The 23,411-nt window shown below is 41.3% G+C and overlaps 1 protein-coding gene across 1 annotated transcript in view; it reads right to left on the bottom strand.

Annotated features, from left to right (window-relative positions):
* The window catches only part of LOC139459523 (protein lev-9-like), a 75,391-nt gene extending 62,289 nt beyond the window's left edge, over window positions 1-13,102 (bottom strand). Inside the window, exon 1 of the mRNA XM_071241046.1 lies at window positions 11,916-13,102. Within this exon, the coding sequence (XP_071097147.1) occupies window positions 11,916-11,985 (70 nt within the window). The 5' untranslated portion in view covers window positions 11,986-13,102. The remainder of the gene's footprint in view (window positions 1-11,915) is intronic.
* Between the last annotated feature and the right edge of the window lie 10,309 nt (window positions 13,103-23,411).

The following is a 23,411-nucleotide window of genomic DNA, read 5'->3' as shown; positions in this document are numbered from 1 at the left end:
GTGACAAGCATGGGTTGTTGAAGACCTATTCTACCCCGGACGCAATGTGTCAGTGACTGTCGAGAGCATAATGCTACAGAACATGATATCAAAGCCCTGTGTCTGAGGTCCGTATGATACGAGTAGTAAATGATTGAAAGGTCAATTTACAGATCGGCGTCATATAGCATGAATACTGCTAAACAACAAACAAACAAAACAAAAGCATGCGCGTGCGGGGTCTTAGGGGACCGGTAAGTAATTGCGGGATCCACAATGTAACAAAGTAATTGTTGGAGCTAAGAGCACCGGGCGAACACAAAGTAACAAAGTAATTGTTGGAGTTTAGAGCACCGGGCGTACAAAATGTACAAAGTAATTGTTGGAGCTAAGAGCACCGGGTGTCCACAATGTTACAAAGTAATTGTTGGAGCTAAGAGCACCGGGCGTACACAACGTTACAAAATAATTGTTGGAGCTAAGAGCACCGCGTGTCCACAATGTAACAATTAATTGTTGGAGTTAAGAGCACCGCGTGTCCACAATGTAACAAAGTAATTGTTGGAGCTGAGAGCACTGGGTGTACACAATAAAAAGTGAGTGAGTGAGTTGGGTTTAACGCCGGGTTTTTTAACATAATTCCAGTTATATCACGGCGTGTCAGCTTAATGTGGGAGGAAGTGGTGCAGGTCTTAGACGTTTACCACTTCGGTGAAACCCACGACCACTGGTATGGTGCTGACAAACCTAGAAACATAATCGGGGCGAACCGGGATTCGAATCCACAATCATAGGTTTCTGGCGTGCCCAAGGGACGCAAATCTGCACAGCGAATCGCGGCGCCTCAGACGACTGGGCCACCCATGCCCCACAATGTGAAGAGTAATCGTAAGATCTAAGAGTACCTTGTATCCAATGTTTTCGGGAGCATAAAGGTGTCTTTAAGTTAAACATGCACTAAATAACAAGGAGATTACTGTAAATAACAGTACATAGATGGATGACCGATGGTTACATCGGAGCTGGTTGAATCAGCTTAATCTGAAAACGGATGAGACAATCTGTGAAAAAATCTACCGACTCTCAAAAAGTAGGTTACAAAAGATCAGTATTTCTTTCAAGGTTAGATTATTCATACCTTTTCACACGTATACTAGTACGCTTCAACGACACAAGGTCAGATGTAATTACTTTCGTTTTCTACATTTGATATTCAAATTTACGACAACCTGTGATGTGTCCAGATATCGACCATCAAACAAAAGAGCAATCCCAGCACGGCTACTTGCAGGGAGTCTATATATAGATTTCTCGGAATGACCTCCAAATAGAAACCAGTTCAAATGAGATGCTCTGGAGTGAAGCACGTAGCGCCACTCTCAGTACGTAATGGGATAGCCCTGTGGGGAGCATGGGGAAATATGTGTGTGTGTTCTTGTTCTTACTACTCCCAAGTTGACTAGTTTCAATCAACAATCTTTACAGTTGACTAATCTGTAAAAATAGCGTTAAGGCACTGTTGCTCATACGGTGCAAAGTGACAAGACGGTGATCTGTACTGAAGTCTTTAAGCATCAGGAAAGAGAGTGTGGCCGACTGTTAACTGGCTTTGTTTGATGCGTCAGGGGAGCATGGTACCATTGTTGGCGCATTTCATTGTCATGGTAACTGACAATCATGTAAAGTATCACTGCAAGCAGTTTTTGAGATTTTTTTCAAAAGATCGTCAACGAAGTACGGATTTTAATGTTTATAATAAGTATTTTGTCACACGAAGTTTCAGCTTGATCTTTATCTAAATGGCACGATAAAACCATTTTTGGTCCACAGAATTAACCAAAATATCAGTTCTCTGAGCCATCGGTTTCTAAGAAGTGGACACTAAAACATTTATTTAGTATTTTAGTCCTGCATTTCATCATTATTTTTTTTATGTCATAGGCCTTGCGGCTGTTAAAAGAAGCTTCTTTAACAGTTTTATTTTTTAATTTTATCCACGGGCGACGGACAACGTGCCATGTCGTCTACGTGAATCTTCGGTCCAGCTCAGTATTGTCACCCCTGGCGTCTCTTCACATATGTGTTAGCCGTCAGCGACAGTGAGTAATTTAAAGTTATCAAACCCCTGGTTGTTTACAAACATGACAGGCTTGATCGTTCGAGAAGTTTCGGGATGGAATAGTTTCTAGAAGGCTGGCTGTACCTACATATACAAGAGCGCAAGTGGACGATTCCAGGCCTCTTTCGACCTGACTTGTGTCTTATCTATAGGTCTACAGCAACCCATGCTTGCTGTAAAAGGCGACTATGCTTGTCATAAGGGGCGACCCGGGATCGGATGGTCAAGCTCGCTGACTTGGTTAATGCATGTCATCGTATCCTAATGGAGAGGATCGATGCTCATGCTGTCAATCACTGGATTGTCTAGTCCAGACGCGATTATTTACAGACCGCCGTCACACAGCTGGAATATTGCCGGGTGCGGCGTTAAATAACAAACAAACATTGTATTTCCTGCTGTAAACCTTAAACTGCGTTTCAAATTCATTGATTATTCATTGATCTTAAAGACATTTACCGATTTCACAATTTAGTTATGTACGTACTGATGTCGGGGTTAACCACGCTTGCCAGCAGGTTTGATTCACGTTATTCTTAAAAAAACTCAAATTATAAGATATATCAGTCGGACAGTGCGCGATTAACTACTTTGAGATAATATTCATGTGTTGTTTTACCTCGTATTCAGCAATATTCCAGTTGATAACGGCCTCGGTTAAATACCAATTACAACGTCTAGACCTGCCGTCTAGATTTGCCCGGGTCGTGGAGAATTGTCCTTTTGGGGAGATTTGTGAAGTATTTTTTTCATTCATTTTTTGTTCAATTTCAATTTGTATATTGCACATTCCGTACGTCCAAAAGAATTGGGTCCCCGTGTAACGTTTGTAGAATCAGGATTCCGTTATGAGCTAGAAATGATCAACAACAAAATATTGAGCGATTGTCTATTCTGCATTTGGGACACAAGAGAGAGCAAGGAATGCTTCACATCCCGCGCGCAGCCCGTGCGTCACGTAGATAGGAGATTGAATGCTCGTGCTGCACGTGCCAATAACACGCTTTACACGCTTAGCGTCAGAGGGCGCGCGGGCAACTGATAGTATCAATTTCCCAAGAGTTGTGTGCGATGTAAACGAGTTTCAGCATGCAGCCACACATCACAAGCAGCTTCGTGTTCCCCCAGCATTTGACATTTGGCATCTTTACGCAGCACTCACTTAGGCGCCAAACATTATATTGTAAATCAAACATTTACATTGATTCAAGATCACGCTGAAAACAACAGCCCGTAGAATTCAACACCGCGCAAAAGACATCACGCATGATTCAGCCACATAGTAGACTACACCACTCATCATTCAAAACCATACAACAGACACGACGCATCATTCAACATAGTGCAGTAGACTACACCACGCAGCATTCATCACCACTCAATTGACACTACGCATCATTCAACATAATGCAGTAGACTACACCACGCATCATTCAACACCACTCAATTGACACTACGCATCATTCAACATAATGCAGTAGACTACGCCACGCATCATTCAACACCATGCACGCAGTGTTAAACATCACACATCGTTCAACACCACGCAAGTTTGTTGTTTGTTCTTTAACTCCGCCTTCAGCAATGTTCCAGCTAGAGGACGTCAGTCCGTAAATGATCGAGTCTGGATAAGACAATCCAGTGATTGACATCATGAGTATCGATCTACTCATTTAGGATACGATGACATGCATCAAACCAAGTCAGGGAGCCTGATCACCCGATCCCGTTAGTCGCATCTTTACGACAAGCATAGTCACCTCTGTTAACAAGCATGGGTTGCTGAAGACTTATTCTAACCGGATCTACACGGGGGACAAGCATGGGTTGCTGAAGACCTATTCTACCCAGATCTACACGGGGGACAAGCATGGGTTGCTGAAGACTTATTCTACCCAGATCTACACGGGGGACAAGCATGGGTTGCTGAAGACTTATTCTACCCGAATCTACACGGGGGAGAAGCATGGGTTGCTGAAGACCTAGTCTACCCGGATCTACACGGGGGACAAGCATGGGTTAGTGAAGACCTATTCTACCCGGATCTACACGGGGGACAAGCATGGGTTGCTGAAGACCTAGTCTACCCGGATCTACACTGGGGACAAGCATGGGTTGCTGAAGACTTATTCTACCCCGGATCTACACGGGGGACAAGCATGGGTTGCTGAAGACTTACTCTACCCAGATCTACACGGGGGACAAGCATGGGTTGCTGAATACCTATTCTACCCGGATCTACACGGGGGACAAGCATGGGTTGCTGAAGACCTATTCTACCCGGATCTACACGGGGGACAAGCATGGTTTGCTGAAGACCTATTCTACCCGGATCTACACGGGGGACAATCATGGGTTGCTGAAGACCTAGTCTACCCGGATCTACACGGGGGACAAGCATGGGTTGCTGAAGACCTATTCTACCCGGATCTACACGGGGGACAAGCATGGGTTGCTGAAGACCTATTCTACCCAGATCTACACGGGGGACAAGCATGGGTTGCTGAAGACCTATTCTACCCGGATCTACACGGGGGACAAGCATGGTTTGCTGAAGACCTATTCTACCCGGATCTACACGGGGGACAAACATGGGTTGCTGAAGACCTATTCTACCCAGGATCTACACGGGTCAAACAACAGAGAAAGGAAGATATTTTAAAGAACATTCAACACCTTGAAGTATTAAACATCACCCATCATACAACACTATGATGTTGCTAGACTGTTGCTTAATGCGGCGTAAAAGAAAACCCACTCACCGACTGATCACCCATCATATATGCGACATTAACAAAGATACGCGGGAACGGGTGACACAGGCGACTAAGGCCCGAAATTCGCTGTTCTGCTTTATAGGCGTACCAGAATCCAGTAACAACAGGTTCGAATCCCATATTCGCCCTGAAAATGATTCTTGGTTTATCAGAACCATACCTGTGCTCATTTTCTTAGCAATGGCTGAGCAGTATATTTGGGATGAAACTAAACAAAGATCATAAAAATATTTCGTTCTGCAACTTGTGATCGATTTGTCATCATAATTCTTTGACATTTTGAAATTCTGTATACATTCCTACAGCAATACCATTACGGCTTGACGTATTAAATGTACAACAAAAATTAATAGCAACATACAAATATCAGCTGATTAGATTTCACTTCAAACACAGACAATTTGCAATTCCGTGCTCGCGTATCATTTCAATTAATTGTCAAAACGAGATTGTTTTGCTGTTGATGTTCATATAACCTTTCTGTCGATACACGTATGACTAACGGTCTGGTCACGTCAACGCGATGTGTATTTCATGTTAATTTCATGTCAATTACAAGTCACGTTGACATGGAGGGTTATGACAGTTCCATCGATCCGAATCTTCAACGCATGTATTTCACCTCATTGCACCTGTTCACGTGGATATTGTCATTGTGAAGTTGACGTGTTTGATGAGATTTCATCAAATCCAATAATTCCCGTGGAACAAGTTCTTAAATCAGAATGGCTCATTAATTTAATTTTTTATCAGAACGGTTCTTGGTGCAAAACATAAAAATGATATAAATATTACAGGTAATAATTACTGTCGAAAAGACCTTATTTTGGGGGTTTGATGACTATTGATGAAACAGTATTTAATAAAACAGTATGTTTCTGTTAGGGTGTGAATGTGAAGGTAAGTTAGACCGTTGCAGATTTAATGAAGGTAGGGGAATCAGCAGCAGCCACATCAACATCGCCATCATCATCATCAACAACACCATGGTCAGCCTCGTCATCACAACCATTCATGTTCACCATCATTAACGCCATCATCATCGTCACCATCATCGTCGTCGTCGTCACTATCATCATCAACATCATCGTCGTCGTCACTATCATCATCAACACATCATCATCGTCACTATCATCAACAACATCATCGTCGTCGTCACTATCATCATCAACACATCATCATCGTCACTATCATCAACAACAACATCATCGTCAGTATCATCAACACCATCATCATCGTCACTATCATCAACAACACCATCATCAACATCATCAACAACAATGCTGTCAACGCCATTATCACCACAATATTCTACGCATTACAACCTCCATGAACGTCATTTCAGAGTGATCTTTACAAACATCACAAGTATCATCTTATTTAAATGCATGCATCAAAACCTGCATTGTTTATATTAAAATAGTTATAAACATCAACATCATAACCAGCGCTATCATGACGCCTGCAATCATCATCATCACCAACAACAGCTACAACGTCCGTAGTTTAGCAATCATCATCAAAAGCATCTTCATTATCAACGTCGTCAACATCATAATCAGAACTACCATCACCTCTTCCAACACAGATATTGTCACAACCATCATCACAATCATCATACCCCTAGTATTACAACCATCACCATCATCATCAACAACATCCTCTTAACTACAGATATTGTCACAACCATCATCATCATCATCATCATCATCATCATACCCCTTTTATCACAACCATCACCATCATCATCAACATCCTCTTAACTACAGATATTGTCACAACCATCATCATCATCATCATCATCATACCCCTTTTTATCACAACCATCGCCATCATCATCAACAACATCCTCTTAACTACAGATATTGTCACAACCATCATCATCATCATCATACCCCTTTTATCACAACCATCACCATCATCATCAACAACATCCTCTTAACTACAGATATTGTCACAACCATCATCATCATCATCATACCCCTTTTATCACAACCATCACCATCATCATCAACATCCCCATAACTACAAATATTGTCACAACCACATCATCATCATCATCATACCCCTTTTATCACAACCATCATCATCATCATCACCATCATAACTATAAATATTGTCACAACCACAATCACCATCATCATCATCATCACCATACCCCTTTTATCTCAACCATCATCATCATCGTCATCATCATAATATCAAATCATAACTACAAATATTGTCACAACCACCATCATCATCAACATCATGTCCACAACAACAATTGCCGCCAAGCGCAGTGTAACACAGACAACTTGTTATCGTCAGTGTACCTCATCAATCAAACGTATGACATTGTATGTCATCTGGAACTCGTCATACTCAGCCATTCCCGAAATAACCATGATGCGTGTGTTCCCACAGCGACTTTGGCTGGAAGACACTTCACGGCATACTCCGCTAATCACAAAAACCTCCAGCCTATTACCGTACAACATCGTCTATTGTGAGACGACATCCTTACTTTATCTGTCAGTGAAGACAGCAGTGTTACATATCTTATGAGAATAACTTCCACTCGTCACGCAATCTTCGTGAATAAAGATATCAAAATAGATTTTCTAGAGTTCTAAAAGCATTCCCACTTGGCGAAGAAAATCTGTCCACTTTATCAGACTAAGACGACTGCACGGAACAGATTCATCGCGAACTCTCGAGGTTGGAAAACGTCCCTCTGAGACATCTGTTGAGTGCCGGACAGATCTGGGAACAATTGTGTTGGGAATTTTTACCCTTCTGATAAATGCAGCTGACAACTGCTTGTCAAGTCAGGATGATCTAGTTGGTTCACGTGGGTCAGAACGGGTCATACTACACGTGTGTACGACATTAATTTGCTGAATAAGGCCCCCTCGACGCTAATGACATGGGTTTAGTGATGAGGATTGTCGTCGGTTCTGTCAATGTAGCACAGTAGTTGTACATGTTGTAGTAGGTGGAGAGGCAGTCGTTGCTATTGAAGAAATAGATGCACAGTCAAATCCGAAATATAACAATCTCGTTGGAACTTCGTAATATCCGAAACTTGTTCCATGCGAATGATGTAAATTACGAAACTTGGTTGAGAGAGAGAGAGCTGCTTGTACTAGTCCGGACCTATGCTTGTTTTATAGAACTGCCTCACTGAGATACCAGTCGCAGTTTATCATGAATAACCCATTCCGACACAGTACACGGACTCCGTGCCGACCAGTCCTTGCTTTTGTCCCCTCAATGCCGAGCGCCAGACAGGGTAACAATAAGTACCATCTTTTAACGTCTTTTGGTATGACGGTGCAGGAGATCCAACCACCAGCCGGTCACTCTGTCAATCTGACCATGAAGGTGGTCGACGTTTGTTAATCAACTATAACGCAAATGTCGTAGTATTACTAAATCGACGTTAGTTGCGCGAGGGTCTAACGTCATCGAGCGGGAGGACATCAGTGCTGCATCTAAATTCATCGGACTTCTTCCAAACACATCAGCAGTGGAGTGTGAGTGAGTGAATTGGTGACTTGTGTCACGTGGCTATCAAACGGTAGTGGTTTGGATAATGCGTCCGGATCAGACGAACCAGTGGTTGATAGCATGAGTAACAATCAACGCCGTCAATGTACGATAACAAACAATCAGGTCACGCGCGGTGACCCCGATCTCATTTTCGATTTATAGAAAAGATCCACAGTAACGGTAACAACAGCATCTGTAGTACTCGTACTAACAGCAACAGCATCTATAGTACTCGTACCAATAGCAACAGCATCTGTAGTACTCGTACTAACAGCAACAGCATCTATAGTACTCGTACCAATAGCAACAGTATCTGTAGTACTCGTACCAATAGCAACAGCATCTCTGTAGTACTCGTGCTAACAGCAACAGCGTTTGTAGTACTCGTACCAATAGCAACAGCATCTGTAATAAGCTCCCGGGCAAAACACTTGAAAATTGACAAAAAGAATTATCAGCGCTATCCAAACCGTTGCCGAAAACTGTAAGCTAAATGTCAAAAACATAATTGTGATACCCATATCAATACATCACCATCGAATAACCATTTCTTGTTCGTTTTAATTTGTATCCACCCTTAAAAACGGGGGTATACTTTCTTTAGCCCGTCAGTGTAGTGTTATCATTAGCATCAACAGAAAATGTAGTACTTGTATAGGTAACTGATTGAGTATGGTTTTACGCCGCTTTTTGCAATATTCCAGCAATATCACGGCAGGGGGACACCAGAAATGGGCTTCACACATTGTACCCATGTCGGGAATCGAACCCGGGTCTTCGGCGTGACGAGCGAACGCTTTAACCACTAGGCTACCCGATCGCCCCGTATAGGTAACAATACTATGATAAATACTATAGACTGTAACGATAAAATGTGTAGTACGATATCAAAGCAATAGTGAGTGAGTGAGTATGGTTTTACGCCGCTTTTAGCAATAGTACAGTCATATCACGGCGGGGGACACCCGAAATGGGCTTCACCCATTGTACCCATGTAGGGAATCGAACCCGGGTCTTCAGCGTGACGAGCGAACGCTTTAACCACAAGGCTACCCAAACGCCACATCAAAGCAATAACAGTATTGGTAATACTAGAGGCTGTGACGACAGTATTTATTATAGTCGTAGCTGCAGCGACGTGAGTACTGCTAGAAGCAGAATAAGCAGTTGCAGCAGCATAGTTACCATAGTTACCACAGCTACCAAAGAATTTAGTATTACGTCATAGCGAATATGTATATCTCATATTACATTTACATAGAACACTGGGTTTCGTCATTATTAACACCTGAGTTTCGGCTTGTCGTGATGTTTGATGCAGAACAATAATTCTATTCCACTAGCACACTGCATGCTCTTGTGAAATTCATATCGTCATATATCACAGGAATTTTCCACTGCTTTAATAAATTCTCCTATTCCCGATGTAAAATCCCCATTAAGCATGTCAAAATCAGTGTGCCGTACGGATTATGGTGCGTTACATGGAAATGCTATTGTCAGGGGATTTTGTGTCGTGTGTGGTTACGTGTGTTCTAATATCTCAAAGTTCTCAATGTCTCGTTTTAATCCCGTTATGAATCTATTCACGAGACACGTAATCATATCGGGATTTACCGAGCGTATTACAGCGAAACACGACTCATTCCAACTGGAGACCTTAAGCTTCTGGTGCTGAGTCAAAATGCTTCCCGTTACAAATGGATCCCTTCGCGTTCAGATAAATCTTCAACAGTTGGAAGCCGAGAGGGTGGGCATTTTCTGAGATTGTAAATTGTAGGTTGGTGTTTTATAGCTGTGAATAACCCTATAATTACACTGAACGTTGATCTCATACAAGTCATATTTTATTACATAAATCAGTTATCGTTTTGATTCATATTTAACTTCTGCGTGGGTTCGAATCCCGATTCGCCTATATTGTGATCTAGGTTTGCCAGCACCATACCGTGCTCGTGGGTTTTACCAAAGTGTTAAAGGTCTTAGACCTGCATCACTTCGGGGTTTCCTCCCACATTAAGATGACACGCCGTGATATAACTGCAATACTGTTCAAAGCTGCGTTAAACCCAACTCACTCACTCAATCAACTTCCTTATGAAGGGCGCGTGAAAACAATATGTTGGCTGGAATGATGCTGTCATGAAAATCAACTTGTCCACTGTGATACCCATCATCATCATCATCATCATCATCATCATCACAGTCATCATCATCATCATCATCATCACAGTCATCATCATCATCATCATCATTACCAGCGTATCATTATATTAGAATAACCATGTTTAATCAACAAAAATGTTTTGACCATTATGCCGCCATTATCATGTTTCTACAATTATTATGATTATTCTTACCATTAATATCATTATTTCTAAAGGTGCTGTGCACGTAAAAAAGGAAACCCAAACAGCATCACCTGAAGGCAACAGTAACATTGGACGTATATCAAGCGGGGCATACTTCTAATGACGTTCAGACCCACCACTAAACGCACACAACATACATGCATGCGTCGCTGTGTGTAAAAATACTTTCATTACGTACTGATGAATAACGCACACGAAACATGCCACACGATATCCCTCAAGCGAGGACTGCATCTACATCATCAATAGCCGACATCCCTCCTCATCACGATGGAGAAGATTATGTGGACCACACGCCGTTCGATAACCACACATCTTTCACTATTCTCTTCAGTGCCATTTTCAAACATAAATGAATGAATTGTTACAAGTTACATGTTAAATGTTACATAGGTAACGATTCACGCAAATCGTGTTTAGACTGAAATAATTTTAAAAACAGTTCACCTGGAATTCGTCAAGAGGTTCAAATCCTTACCAAAACTCCTCACCAAGTCAAGGTGCTACACTTAATATGTTTCTCTCCTGGTATTACGTAAACAAGACGCTTGGTTGAGCTCCAATATTATCTGGCTTAGTTTCAGCCATTAACCTTTGAACGTTGTGAGAAATAATGTCTATCAAACCCACTGAACCAGCTTTCCTAAGATGTGCACCAATTCACCGCTCGAAGGCAAACTGTTTAACAGGTGCTATCGTTCTTCATGTCTTATTGGGATTGTTTATTTATGAAAGCAAATCGATGTCACCCATGCCACTATGTTTCAATCATTTGTATTTAGATCTAAAATATTGACTCTACAACGGGTGATAAATACATATGTATGTTTGGCGAAGAAAAGATCAAACTTAATTTAGAATGATAAAGTTGTCTGCGATCCCAATAAATGTAGAGATCTTCATATCCATCAAATAAACACGACACAAATATGCCTTTTTATATAAACGATATCAAAATTCTCATCATAAACAAAATATCTATAAATGTATATGCTATCATGCACATGAAGGAAAATATGGGATCGGTATTTCTCCTCAGAAAGAATACTTTTGCCATTACATGTATTTGATTGATGGCAATAAGAGCGAAATGTACACACACTCGACATTGATCACGAAAAGCACAGCACCCACCTGCTACGTCAGTCAGTTGAAATGTACACGCAGTGAACAACACACTTAGCGAGATCCACTGCCTGCCCATTGTGGCAACTGTTGTCGATGTCGACGAAGCGATCTGGTATCCCCGTTTCGTCACAGTGTTAGATCCCTGCGCCTTTATCAAACCCTCTCCAATTAGCTGAACGTCGACTTCTGTCGGCTGCCGTTTTTCCAAGTGAGAGTGTATCGCATTTCTAGCCCCGGAGCCCGCGTGCGATTGTTTGGACTTCGTTGTAGCACTGCACGTGAATATATAGCGAACCCGCAATGAAAAAGTCCCGTACTCAGAGCTTTGATATAAAAGTCGATAATTCGATACAGCGGCTTTGTTTTGGACTGTATCGATACGAGGAGTGTACCGGTCAGTGGAGTGGTCAGTGGAAGTCCAGCTTTGATTTGATGAGTCACTGATGATGTTTCTACAGTCGCTAAGTTGGTTGGCGAATCAGCTTGCCCGAGCTTGAGATGGTATTGTGAAACGATTGCGTGTGTACAAGAAACTTTTGTCAATTTTGCATAACTCTGCTGTCATATAAGCGAACTATATAAGCTGGTACGAAAACGTAATCCCGCATTCAGAGGCGATTTTATTACAGACTAATGTTGGCTCCAGCTCAAATCATATGCTTTTATAGGGCTAAGCGTGACGCTTGCCATTTGTTGCAAGGCAAACATCTCAGTATGAATGTAACATCGGTTTTATCGAGTCGGTACATTTTACATTTATCCACAAAAACTTCCGAGAATCGTGATAATTAGCTTTTTCCTGATATTTTCGCAAGTCGAGGCAATCTTTTATTCCGTGAGAAAATCCATTGGTAAGTCAGTATTGACTAAACCCAGACACTATCAGGAAAAACACCCCATTACAGTTAAAGACCACACCGAAATGCCCATTTCGGCGCTTGGGAGAGCGTTCCAAACTATTCCTTGGCATCAAATTGGCACATCACTTTCACTCGAAGGAATTTCAAAATATTTACAATGCCCCGAACTGTTCCATCACATGTCCGTTATGTGAAATATTCGATACGCTTTCCATATTCCCAAGTACGATTAATTTTCCCAAGTCAATCATTTCGCATTCTCATTGTTCTCAGCGTAGCAAGACAACTCTCGTCAGGAGTAACGAGATCTCGGGGCTAGCTGACCATCATAATGAATGTCTGATATCCCAAGTTCTATGAATGATTAATGCACTGAAGATCAAATCTTGAAAATCTGAATTTTACACGATGCACACTAAACTGAAGACTCGTCTTCGATCCACACAGTCATTGCAAGTTGAACCTATTCCTTCGACCGGGGTAATTAGGATGAGGTCTTTGACAGATATGCCTCGTTCACATTTGATGAATTCCTTGAGAAATTCAACAATGCTTACCGGGGCATAAAATTCCGCATTCGATCTTTCGTTCACGAAGTTCCTTTTAACGCAAGATTGCTTACCGCGATGTAATCCTTCCTAATACACCAATGCGCATTTGAAATGGCTGCATGCCTGAAAGAAATTTTAGTTACACGTGTCAAATCAATATTATCATTCTACCTCCCGTGTGATACGAGGCTTTGGCTGACATGTTCATATTCAAGCATTTTTTATCGGCGCTGGCGAACCAGAATCACGATGCCGCGTAACCAAGAAAAAATGTACTAAGTATACAGTTGCTAAGCCTATAAATGCATGATCAGCTGAAGATTGCATCCCGCGGGATTTCCTTCCAATATCATTATATATTTTATGATATTGTTATGAGAGCATTGCCTTTGATTGAGGTCATGTTTAGCATAAACCTAGATATATCGTCCGCGACCGCTAATAAATATCGATGCACGTGTTCTGCCTGGTCGTGCGCACTTAGATAAATAGATATTCTTGCCTGAGATATTCGTGCTTTATAGGCGGTTGATAACGTTGCAAAACTGTATTGCCTTACGGCTGAGCTGATAATCTCCCTTTAATCCATACCGCGGCTTCATCCGTGATGCTTAAAATCCGGACTTTGAACATTTGAATTAGCAGTAATCGTTCAGCGGCTGAGAATTAAAGTTTTGTTCATGATCACATACATTATACAGTCTCTCGGATAAAATGAGAATCCCCTTCGAATTATTTATCCGAACATTCACACGGGTTTTAGTGCTGTTTTCAATGTTCTCACATCGTTAAACCTTTTACACAACCTTCACACATAATTTACATATATTTACGTATATTTTTATCATGGTCAGCGAAAATGCGCGATGACCATGACGTTGGCAGTGTGTAGTAAGCAGTTACTTGTGTTTTATGTAGTTCTTTGCTAGAACGTGGATTACAACGCGTTGAAAAAATGCTTGTATCCTTTTCAATTGACTGAGGAATTCAATCGCTCACGGCTATCAATAATGTATTCGTCTTTCGCTTCGGGAAATGAAGCCGTATTTCTTCGGTTTTGTTTTAAGGTAACTTCTGAGGAAATGGGACAAGCGATGAAGTCAAATTAAAGTTCTTCACTCTTAATTTCATAGTCTTCGGAGAAGCCTACGGGGAAATCTATTTTCTTTGTTGTTTGACTGACTGATTAAATATTTAATTTGACGGAATGAGAGATATTGTAAACAGTCATTGAACTGATGTTGAAATATCAACGTGTTGACATTTTTCTCTCAACCGGCAGAGTTAATATTGGAATTGATCAAAATGAAATAAAGATTGCCATAACACAATAAATCGGAAAATAAAAACTCCTGATGTGGAAAAGAAACAACTAAGCAAAGAAATTGTTATTAACACTAAAATAACTCTTCGTTTTTATCTTTTTATTGAAACTGTAACAGGCCGTGTTAATATTCTGTCTAGTAGAGCGTGACTTGCCTGTTTGATGTCTGGAGAGATTTAGAAATGGTTGTTTTATGGCCAATCGTTTATGTTTCAGAACTTTTCTCATAAATTAATCAAAGATTATTCAGCAGAATAAAAAAGAAACAAGTTTCACAAAAACCCACAACGAACGTCTTCCCGAGGCAAGAGAGTTAACTGACTACAAAAGTCCAGTTTCCACCCTTGCCGAACTAGGCTGGAATTCCTAGGCTTGATCGTAGCGCCACCAGTGGCTTTTTCGAGTTATGTCCCTTCTATGACTCTCCTATGGACCAATCAGATTCCACCCCTCGTATCATTTGCATTTGCTTCAAACAAAATGGCGATGCCCAGTCAATTCGATCTGATCGATAATCAAGATATGTACTGTGATAAAACGGGTATTACATCGCGAAGTGCACCAAATCATGTGAGGACCTTGATTAAAAACATGATAAGATTTGGAAAATATCTGTACGTTGAAGTCACACAGATAGTTTTTAGTTCGTGGTTATGCCGCTGTCAACTATTTTTCATGCGGCAGTTTGTTTGTTTGTTGCTTTCTGTCTTACTTTCTTTCTTTGTTGTTTAACGCACCCAGCAAAAATCCAGCTTTATGGCGGCGGTCTGTAAATAATCGAGTCTGGAGCAGACAATCCAGTGATTACCATCATGAGCATCGATCTACGCGGGACACGATAACATGCATCAACCATATCGGCGATACAGCGATCCCGTTAAGCCGCTTCTTACGTGAAGCATTCGTTTCTGAAGACAATTCTAACTCGAATGTTCCCGGGCTTTCCAGCAGTATCACGACCTGGTAAACTAAATCCCGGGAATCGAACCCACTCTTCCGATACACGAGCGACCACCTGCACCACATATCTACCTACCGCCTCCACGAAGTTAAAAATACAAGTCCGGATATAACGACTCCGATACTTTTAATCAATAATAAAGGCCACATGCCCAAGTGCATTATAGATACATGTATTGTATACAAAGTGGTGGTACAATATCAAGGTGTCCAATGAACAGTTAAAGTACAAATTAGAATTATAATAATGAAGAACGTATAGATAGGGCTTCTTTAATGTATTTAGCACATAATGACAAGCTTTCGTTGGTAGGAGTTTGTAGTAAAGTTCTTAGAGAATATATTAAGTTAGGTTAGTGTTGTGAAAATATGTGTGTCTTAAAATATAATAAGTTGGGCATACTAAAAAAGGGTAACCCATCTTCTGTAATATTTTTACAAAAAGGACAAATCTAAGATTTCTAGCTCCCGCCTGCCTATATGTTTCATAATTTGTATTTCTCCAAATCTTATTACTGTTAAACATCTCCTTTAGTCTCTGGTGTGCATGAAGCAAATATGGTTCAATGGCGAAAGTTGGCTTTATCGTGGAGTAAAAACTAAATTTGAATGCTCATTTAGCGTTGAAAAAAAGAGATTGAACACAACAGTCTTTAATTCTTTGTTGAAATTCTAAAAGAAATAAATCAATGTTTCCGAGACTTTGATTATTCCACACATAATTAAAACAACATGAATAAAGAAACTTCTTAACATTTGAGGACCATGGAATTCTGCATTGCTCGTCCAATTTTCCCAACATGTCATGACATTGTTTGGGATATCTAGTATCCGACACACATACAAGTTTGCACCAATATTTAATGCACCTGGTGAGTGAATCACAATATATATTACATCGACCACCCTCACTTAAAACAGCTGCAGGAGTAGAAGATTTGCCAACACCTTGAACATATTTACACTATTCTACATGAAAGTGGCTTCCATACTTAAACTCACCTCGTTATACGGCATTCACGTGTCAGTAACGTTATATGTGTATATTACTCGTGACAGGAATAATATCAGTATCCAGGCAACCTCGGTTATCTAATGTCATATATTTCCTTTATATTTTTATAATTACCATGGAATCATTCGCCACGGTCGCTGTCATCATAGGATGTAACCATCTCTCTGATTCGAAGATCAGTCTTTGTAGTGAGTAGTGAGTGAGTATGGTTTTACGCCGCTTCTAGCTGTATTTCAGCAATATCACGGCGAGGGACACCAGAAATGGGCTTCACGCATTGGTCTTCGGCGTGACGCTTTACCAACATGGGCTACCCAGCCGCCCCTATTTGTAGTGAATGGATCAAGGGTATTAATCATTACAGAGTGGATATAGTATACCCTGCATGGTCGAGGATGGGAACTATTGAACTCCTCCCTTATAATAATTGAGTGAGTGAGTTGGGATTAACGCCGCTTTGAACTTACAGTATTCCACTTGTATCACGGTGTGGCTACCACTTGGTGTACAACCAACGCACACCGATATGATGGTACAGGAAGAATGTGGGATTCGAACCAGGACAATAGGATTCTGTCATTCCACATTAAGTGACTAAGAAACCTGGGCCCGTATGGCTGGTGCAGCTAGCTGCTGTAACATACACACACAACAGTCGAGCTGATTTAAGGAGCTGATCTTTTTTATTTAGATGTATTGTTTTATCTTTAAGATAGAATTGGTCCGATAAAAGTTGTGTAACTTAAAACAACAAACAAAAAACACAAAATAATACACCGCTCCCCTTCTGAAGAGAAAAAATAAAAGACTGTTATCCATTGCCCTGTTATGACTATAAGTGGTCCTTCTGCACACACTCACGAGGGGAAAACACAACTTCCGTGTTTTGTGGGAGTCTTCAGCGATCACATGGACAGAAGAAATAGTCTGTATCAGTAGCACGTCTATAATCAAAGATGCTCAGGTTTTTTTATAAACTAACCAGACACCGATAGTTATTTGTCCCTGCAGAACGTGTGATATTTGGGACTTGTATCGCTGGGGAAAGTAGAGATCTGTGGGCGTGTGTAATTTAGAAGAATATGAAACTGACGAGAAAATGGCTCAGCGTGTCAGTTTCTGTACAGTGATTGACACATGGTTGCGCCTGGCATCTGTTATTCACTCAAAAAATGACCCTGGTCTACTCGATAGTGTGCAGTGAGTGAGTGAGTGAGTGACCAAACAGAAAAAGAAAATGGATCCATTATGGAAAAAAACATGGGTCGTCTGTGGTGAGCAAAAGGTTTCCCTGGATCGTCAGTGTTTTCGTGTACACTGAACCCCTTTACACTTATAGGTAAGGGTCGTTCGTGTAAACTGTCGGGCAAAAAAAGTATACACTTGAAAACTGGATTTGACCAAAACAAACGAATTACAAACGTCATCAAATCGTTACTGAAAACAGTCGCCGAAACACTGCACATTTAAGGCAATATCACCCTCGAATAACCATTTGTTGATTTCATTTGTAGCCAGCATCAAACATGGGTGTGAACTTTCTTTTGCCCTGGAGTATAGAGGTAACGGTTAAACAACAGGAATATGTTATATACGAACGCGAAAAAACACCAAGGGCGATAACTGAGGATACACTGAGCGCAAATCGAACACATTGCGACCAAGGAACCATACATTACTACCACTAGTAGCACTATCAGGATTAAAGACTCAAACAGTAAATATTCAGTCACAAAAAATAGAAATGGAATATTCTATTGATGTTTTTGTTTTTCAAGAAACTGCAAAACTTTAATCTGACTGTTTCTGCATTTCTGAGCTTAAGGGGGCAACATCTCCAGCAATCAGTTGAGAAATGGCCCTTTTAGCTTCGACATGTGTAACAGTTTATTCAATAATCAAGTAAGCCGATATCTCCATAGTTTACTTTTCATTCGTGTTTTGGCATGATGTTGAAAAAGTACACTGCCAAAAAGCAGAAATTGTTCCTTTAACAGTGACGCAAAGACACATGGTGAAGATCCGGGGTCTTCAGTAAACCAATGCTTGTCGTAAGAGGCGACTAACGGGATCGGGTGGTCAGGCTCGCTGACTTGGTTGATGCATGTCATCGTATCCCAGTTGCGTGGATTGATGCCTATGATGTCATTTACCAGCTCGTCTGGTCCAGACTCGATTATTTACAAACCGTAATATAGACGTCATATAGCTTGAATGTTGCTGAGCGCAGCGTTAAAGAACAAACAAAACAAAACACTTGTCAAACAACAGCATGTACAGCCTCTGTAAAGTCAGTAAACACCGGATTGATAACAGGTGTGTCCATCACTTGCATCAAAGCAAAGTTATTTGTTGCCCATCTTCCGGAGGTAAGGGAGTTAACTGACTTTATAAGTCCAGTTTCCACCCTTGCCGAATAAGGCCCTTTTAAGCCTCTCCTATGGACTAATCAGATTCCACCTCTCGTATCACTTGCATTTGTTTGAAAGAAAATGGCGGCGCCCTAATCGATAATCAAGATCTATATTGTGATAAAACGGGTTTTACATCGCGAAGTGCATCAAATCACGTGAGCACCTTGTTTAAAAACATGAAAAGACTTGGAAAATATATGTTGACAACGACAACTAACCGGACTTCGATTTCAGTGATCGATTTTGATTGGACTATGCATAGACTCGTCAGTCCAGCCAAAATGTAACTCCATAACACGAGCCGAGTTCGACAAGGGTGGAAACTGGACTTTTATAGTCAGTTAACTCTCTTGCCTCGGGAAGATGTTGTGTGCAATTCATAAAGAAGATTCATAAAGATGCCCTGACGGTTGACTGGTCGCCTTTTGATTTGCCTGTCAAGATGATTCCACAAATGCTTGATGTGGTTCATGTCTTGAAGAACTTGAAGGTCATGGCAAAACAGAAATGTTCATGTTGTTCTGCGTCAGCGTTGAGGCATCGGTCTTGGTGGGTGATGACGAAACGGCTGCAGAAGGGATTGAAGCCTCATCTCGACTGATAACCAACCTTGTTTTCACGTGTCGACATATTCCTCCCCAGACCCTGACACTATCTCCATCATACGCTTGAACTCAGACCGCCTTCGTGGTCTAGTGGTAGAGCATCCGCCCGGAGAGCGGAAGGTCCGGGGTTCGATCCCCGGCCGCATCATACCAAAAGACGTTAAAAGATGGTACTTGTTGTTACCCTGTCTGGCGCTCGGCATTATGGGGCTAAAACAAGGATTAGTCTGCTCGCAGTCATTATACTGTGTCTGAGTGGGATATTCATGTTAAACTGCGTCAGTGTGCTGGCACAATAAATCGGCATCAGTCCGGACTAGTACAACCAATACAACGAGGTGTTTTTCTTTAAAAAATATTCAGATTCATAGTTTTAAATAGTTTTACAGCTTTTTGTTCAGATATTCCCCATGTTAAATTTATTTGTATTCCTTGTCAATCCCCACACCCCACACCCCCACACCCCTCCCTATGTTTCGCTACCCTCGGTGGACCATATGTACAATCATCAAGGCTCTCTCATCATCATAAGCTTAAATCCCATAACATCATCTTCTTCATCTGCGCCTATTAATCGAGTTATTGTAATAGTAATGTCTGCTTGTGAATTTTGTGTAATTGTCCGACAGTGGGAGATATAGGCGTCATATTCTTATGTCAAAAGTTGGACACAACATTTAAATATTTAATTTCAATTGCGTCAAAACACAGCGGACACGCACGAGGCAGAGAAGTCCAAGGTGATTAATTTACAGATTACGTCACTACAAAGTCAGCAGGCCGCAACGTCGTGTCATGCTGTTGGCAGAGAGGTAGAAACTATGTCGTGCTGTTGGCAGAGAGGCAGAAACTATGTCGTGCTCTTGGCAGAGGCAGAAACTATGTCATGCTGTTGGCAGAGAGGCAGAAACTGTGTGATGCTGTTGGCAGAGAGGCAGAAACTGTGTCATGCTGTTGGCAGAGGCAGAAACTATGTCATGCTGTTGGCAGCAAGGCAGAAACTATGTCGTGCTGTTGGCAGAGAGGCAGAATCTGTGTCATGTTGTTGGCCTGACCACCCGATCCCGTTAGTCGCCTTTTACGACAAGCATAGTCACCTTTTACAGCAAGCATGGGTTGCGGAAGACCTATTCTACCCCGGATCATCATGGGTCGCATATAATAAAGACCCGCCCGTGACAACATATGGCATACGATAAGTCGTACAGTGTGAGCATGCCTGAGTAACACCCAACAGCCAAAGACAGTTCCTTGATTGCCCCAGTACAGAATTTTCCCAATTATTATATTCCCAAAGAAACAAACAGGGATGAATAAACACTTCCAAGTCCAATTGAGCAAACACCGTGAATAACTTTAGGTCGGTGATATGAATACCCATACAAATTAGAGATACAAATTAAGGGATTCTTGGGCGACAATAAAACGCCTGACTCGTGTGGATGTCGGAAACTAAAGCAGTCTCCGTCTTAACAGCTATACCATAGAAATGCATATGTATGTTTAATTCAGACCTCCCACAAGGGACCGTTAAATTTAGGCAACTGACACTGGAATCAACAATGTGTCCAATTGCAACAGCCGATGGCAGCGACTTGAGAAAATATTAGCACATCCCAGTGACATGAGAAATGCATAAAAGTTGCATAAATAAATACACGAAATGTTTAGAAGCACGCATGGACTATATAATCGCATCCGGGCAGTTATGTATTATTTAGATCTGGGGAATTATGAAAAGTCCCCACCGATGAGAGTACAATTAATCAATCGAACGCCGGGTACTGGAGTACTGCATAAATATCCAATGGAAACTGATTTACCTTATCTAATTGAATCGCCAATATTGACTTAATTGGAATTATTGAAAGGCCTTGAACTCCAAATAAAGGGCAGATAACTGCGGTGCAATTCCAGGAGTGAAATCCTCAGCAGGTAAAACATTGCTATCTACAACAGTTCTGTCTTTGTTTCGTTTGTTTGTTTGTTTGTTTCGTTTGTTTGTTTGTTTGTTTGTTTGTTATCCGCAGTCGGTAATAATCCAGGCGACCTGTAAAATCAAAGGCGTCCTGTAAATAATAGGCCTGGACTACTTGTTGATATAACGTCGAACGCCGTCAGTGAGTGACGACACGCAGATTTGACACTAGTCACCAAGGTACCGACCCTGACCACACAATATGTTTACCAATAGTCGCATCTGTAGACTTAGCTTAGGTGACTGGGTTGCATAAGTTACGACTCTAACCCGGAAATAATGTATGTGTAAACAACGACCTTGAACAGATTACGCACGTCAGCCATTACAGTAACAGGGAATTTGAAGAAATTTAGCAGATTAAAACTTTCGCTATTAAAATTAATTAATTACATGCAAGTGTAACCAAATTAGATAAACTGGATAAAAAACAAAATCAGTTACCTGTCTGCTCTGAAATGTTTTTTGCAACATACTGAAATACACAAAGTGGCAAACGGAACTGTGACCATATATATTCATTTGTAAATTAAGATAATGATTATATTGCTTTGCAGGGGAAGGAAGGAAACGCAAATAAAGCAACGAGCACGGTGAACTAAGGATGATAATCAGTGACGAATAAGGGATCAGCAAACCCTCGCAAGGGAAGCAACTCTAGTTCTATACAACGAATAACTCCTTCCGACCAAACACATCCATCCACTCACCCTCTCACCCACTCACCCACTCACTCACTCACTCACTCACTCACCCATCCACTCACGGTCACCAGCACAATATCGACTGTTCTCCATGAGTCGAAAAGGTTATTTTTTTGCGTTACTACCAGGTGCAACCAGGTGCCAATCATTGTACAGAAACTAACACGCTAGGGCATTTTCTCACCGATCTCCACTTTTCCCAGCGATACAATTCCCAAATATCAAAGGTTCTGCTCAGACAAATAACGTTAGTGTCAGCTTTGTTTATTTGTTTATAAAAAATGAAGCATCGTAGATAATAAGCCTTCTTCTGAAACCGACTATTTTTTATCTATTCGTTTGACAATATTCGTGAAACTCAGACTGCACCATAGAACTAACTCCCAATCTTTAACACAGACAAGGATGATCGTAACACTAAGATTGTTTTCTGCAAATGGGCCTTGGACATTGTCTGACATTTACGTCCACGCGTTTCTATTAATAACACTCACGTGTCAGCCCGACATGACGGCTGGAAACCTACGTTTTTCATCTACATTTCAATGTTACATTTTTAATCAAAGGACTGCTAAAAAATATGACATCTCGAAAGAAAGAAGCAGAAAATGTAACCCATTTATGAATACTGGTCCGGGCTTACGTCTGTATTGAGACACTTCGTGCATCAGGTTCACGGTCTAGACGGGATTCGTCAGCTACAGAGCTTGTCGTCCTGCATAAACAGTAGCCATGGAGCATTGTTGGTCTGTCTGGAATTCAGACAGTAAATTGCTCTCTGGATTAACAGACACGAGTACTGCAGAGATTCACTGTCTGTGATAGCGAGCTCAGAGTAGATATAGGAATAGATCGCTTTGTCCTATTTAGAGTGTAGGACATTAGTGCCGCACGATAGAAGCCAAAATAACAATAACTGCCGGTGTAAGAATACAGTGCGGAATATATCACGCTGTGTCATTGCTCATCGTAAAATAGTGCCATGGCTACTGAAACATATTGAGGCCTCTACATGCGTTAGACGTGGAAGACAAAGGATGACGAAGGATGGAAGGGGTTCGATTGCCCGCGTGGTACAGTGTGTAAAGCCT

The sequence above is a fragment of the Haliotis cracherodii genome, unplaced genomic scaffold (genome assembly GCF_022045235.1).
Source record: "Haliotis cracherodii isolate W230 unplaced genomic scaffold, xgHalCrac1.p SCAF_13, whole genome shotgun sequence".
NCBI classification, from domain to species: domain Eukaryota; kingdom Metazoa; phylum Mollusca; class Gastropoda; order Lepetellida; family Haliotidae; genus Haliotis; species Haliotis cracherodii.
The sequence above is the reverse complement of the archived record's forward strand: the minus strand, read 5'-3'. Positions and strand labels throughout refer to the sequence as shown.